At 32.7% G+C, this 2081-nt stretch overlaps 1 protein-coding gene across 1 annotated transcript in view; it reads left to right on the forward strand.

The window, feature by feature from the left end:
* LOC106683889 (uncharacterized) overlaps positions 1–1665 on the forward strand; it is a gene marked incomplete at its 5' end in the record, with an annotated part of 76895 nt that extends 75230 nt beyond the window's left edge. The window contains 2 exon segments of the mRNA XM_067045702.1: positions 380–539; positions 630–1665. Coding sequence (XP_066901803.1) covers positions 380–539; positions 630–1512 — 1043 coding nt within the window.
* Between the last annotated feature and the right edge of the window lie 416 nt (positions 1666–2081).

A 2081-nucleotide genomic window follows, 5' to 3' on the forward strand; every position in this document is an offset into this window, starting at 1 on the left:
GCAAAATGATTTATAAGACGTTGTCACGTCAAAAATCGTTTTTGAATCTAGTCCCAAGGTATTTCTTAAGTAAAACTTCCTCGTCATGACAAATTCTTATAGGAAATCGATTTATTCCTACACGTTTTTTGGATTTTCTGCAATCGTCCAAAAACCGGAAACAACGAATGAATTCACCTTAAAATTCGGTTTGAAGCACCCCATCCTATTGGAAATTCCAGAGTTAAGTGCGCTGATGAGGATTATAATATCAACAATAACCTAAGAGGGACCAACTGTTGTTATTACCCAGCGAAAATGAAATCAAAATTATTAAAATTGTAGAGGTTAGGAAGAGTGACCAAGAGTGAATTGTATAATTATTTATGTTAATTTTCAGTGAAATATAGAAACGAATTGGCGAAATATTTAATGGATGATAACAAGTATACAAGATTTGTTTTTAAGGACTTTGAACCAATATACGTAGAAATCATATTTTTTGTACTCCTTATAATTACAGCAATTCTTACGATAGGAGCTTCCTTTTTACTGGCCATGTATGTATAATCCTACTCTTATATCATCTTCAATCTTTCTTAATATAATAGGAAATATTTTAACTATCACATTATATTATAATGTTTCAGTTTCCAGCGAATTTTAAGGAGGCAATTCAAAGATGTGTACAGAGTAATTCAAGAAAAACTGAGGGGAGAAAGCCCTTACCAAGGTAACCTACCACACACAAGCAGTGAAGAAAATGAAAAAATATCTGAATCTTCAAAAACCTCTTCAATATCGAGTGGATATAAAAAAAATATAGAAAATAAAGAAGAACCAACTGTATACTACCTTACTGATGAATATGTTAGTGTTTCTGATTCAGGAGATCACTTAGGTTTTAAAAAAAGAACAAAAAGACGCAAAATATTACGTGATATTCCCCCTTCAAACAAGCGTCGTAGACATCATGGTTCTCAGAAGCAGAAAACTGATAAAAATTCTAACGTTAAACGTGCACCAGCTAAACTTATTAACTTATCATCGTCGAGGGCAATGATGAGACGGGAAGAAGAAGCCAGAAGAGACCAAATGATGCAAGCTGATTCGAGTACTTCGTTTTCCTCCAATTCCGTTTATAATTTTGATCCAGATCCTTACAAAAAATATCCTCAGCCAATAGATCTTTTAAACTACCAACAAAGTGCTAAAAATGCAATCGATACTAAACCTACTGCAGTGTCAACTTCGGATATTCACGAGGGGAGAAATTTTCATTTAAACACTGATGAAACTGACATATTTCTTTCAGAAAATGAGCAATCCACGACCTATGAGACTGAGGAAAGTAGAGCAATATCTCCTTCCTCAAAGGATACTTATAAAAATAAGTTCCGTAGAAAACGTTACGAGCCAGAAAAATCAGAACTTTACAGGAGACAACATTCAGATTATAATTTAATTCATTCCGAATATTCATCTGATTCGGATTCGTGTTCAGTCGTAATGGATTCACTTTTTTCAGCTTAAACTGATTCCGAATGAGGTGATGAAGATGAAGAAGCAGTAGCTGTATTCTACCGAGCTATGGTTATTGAATTTTGTCCGGGAGAAAACAATTCATTAATTAATCATTGCTAATTGTATTTATATTATAATAATAAAGTTACATGTTTCACATTATTATATATTCATCTATTATGGAAAATTAACTTTTTTTTTTTTTAATTCAATAACTAACAATAAACTTCTACTTGATTTTCACCAAGTAAATTAAATTTTTCTATTGGACATCGTTTTGTCTCAATAAGGTCATGCTTGAAAAAAAGTTCATCAAATCAGAGAGAGAGAGAGAGTACATTTCCCAGAGGTACTCACTGCATGGTCTTGCCAATTGAGTGATGAAGAGAATGTTACACCCAAGAGCAGTAAAGTTTTGGAGTATTCAATGGGTATATCATTTAAATGAATTTTTGGACAATTTCCAGAGAGAGAGAGAGAGAGAGAGAGAGAGAGAGAGATTTTATTGTTCTTGAAATTATTTACAATTATACAATAAACCATGATGCTCTGAGACTACAGTGTCTCATTGAGCAATT

Source organism: Halyomorpha halys, unplaced genomic scaffold, assembly GCF_000696795.3.
Source record: "Halyomorpha halys isolate HHAL.00 unplaced genomic scaffold, Hhal_1.1 Scaffold525.1, whole genome shotgun sequence".
Lineage (NCBI taxonomy): Eukaryota > Metazoa > Arthropoda > Insecta > Hemiptera > Pentatomidae > Halyomorpha > Halyomorpha halys.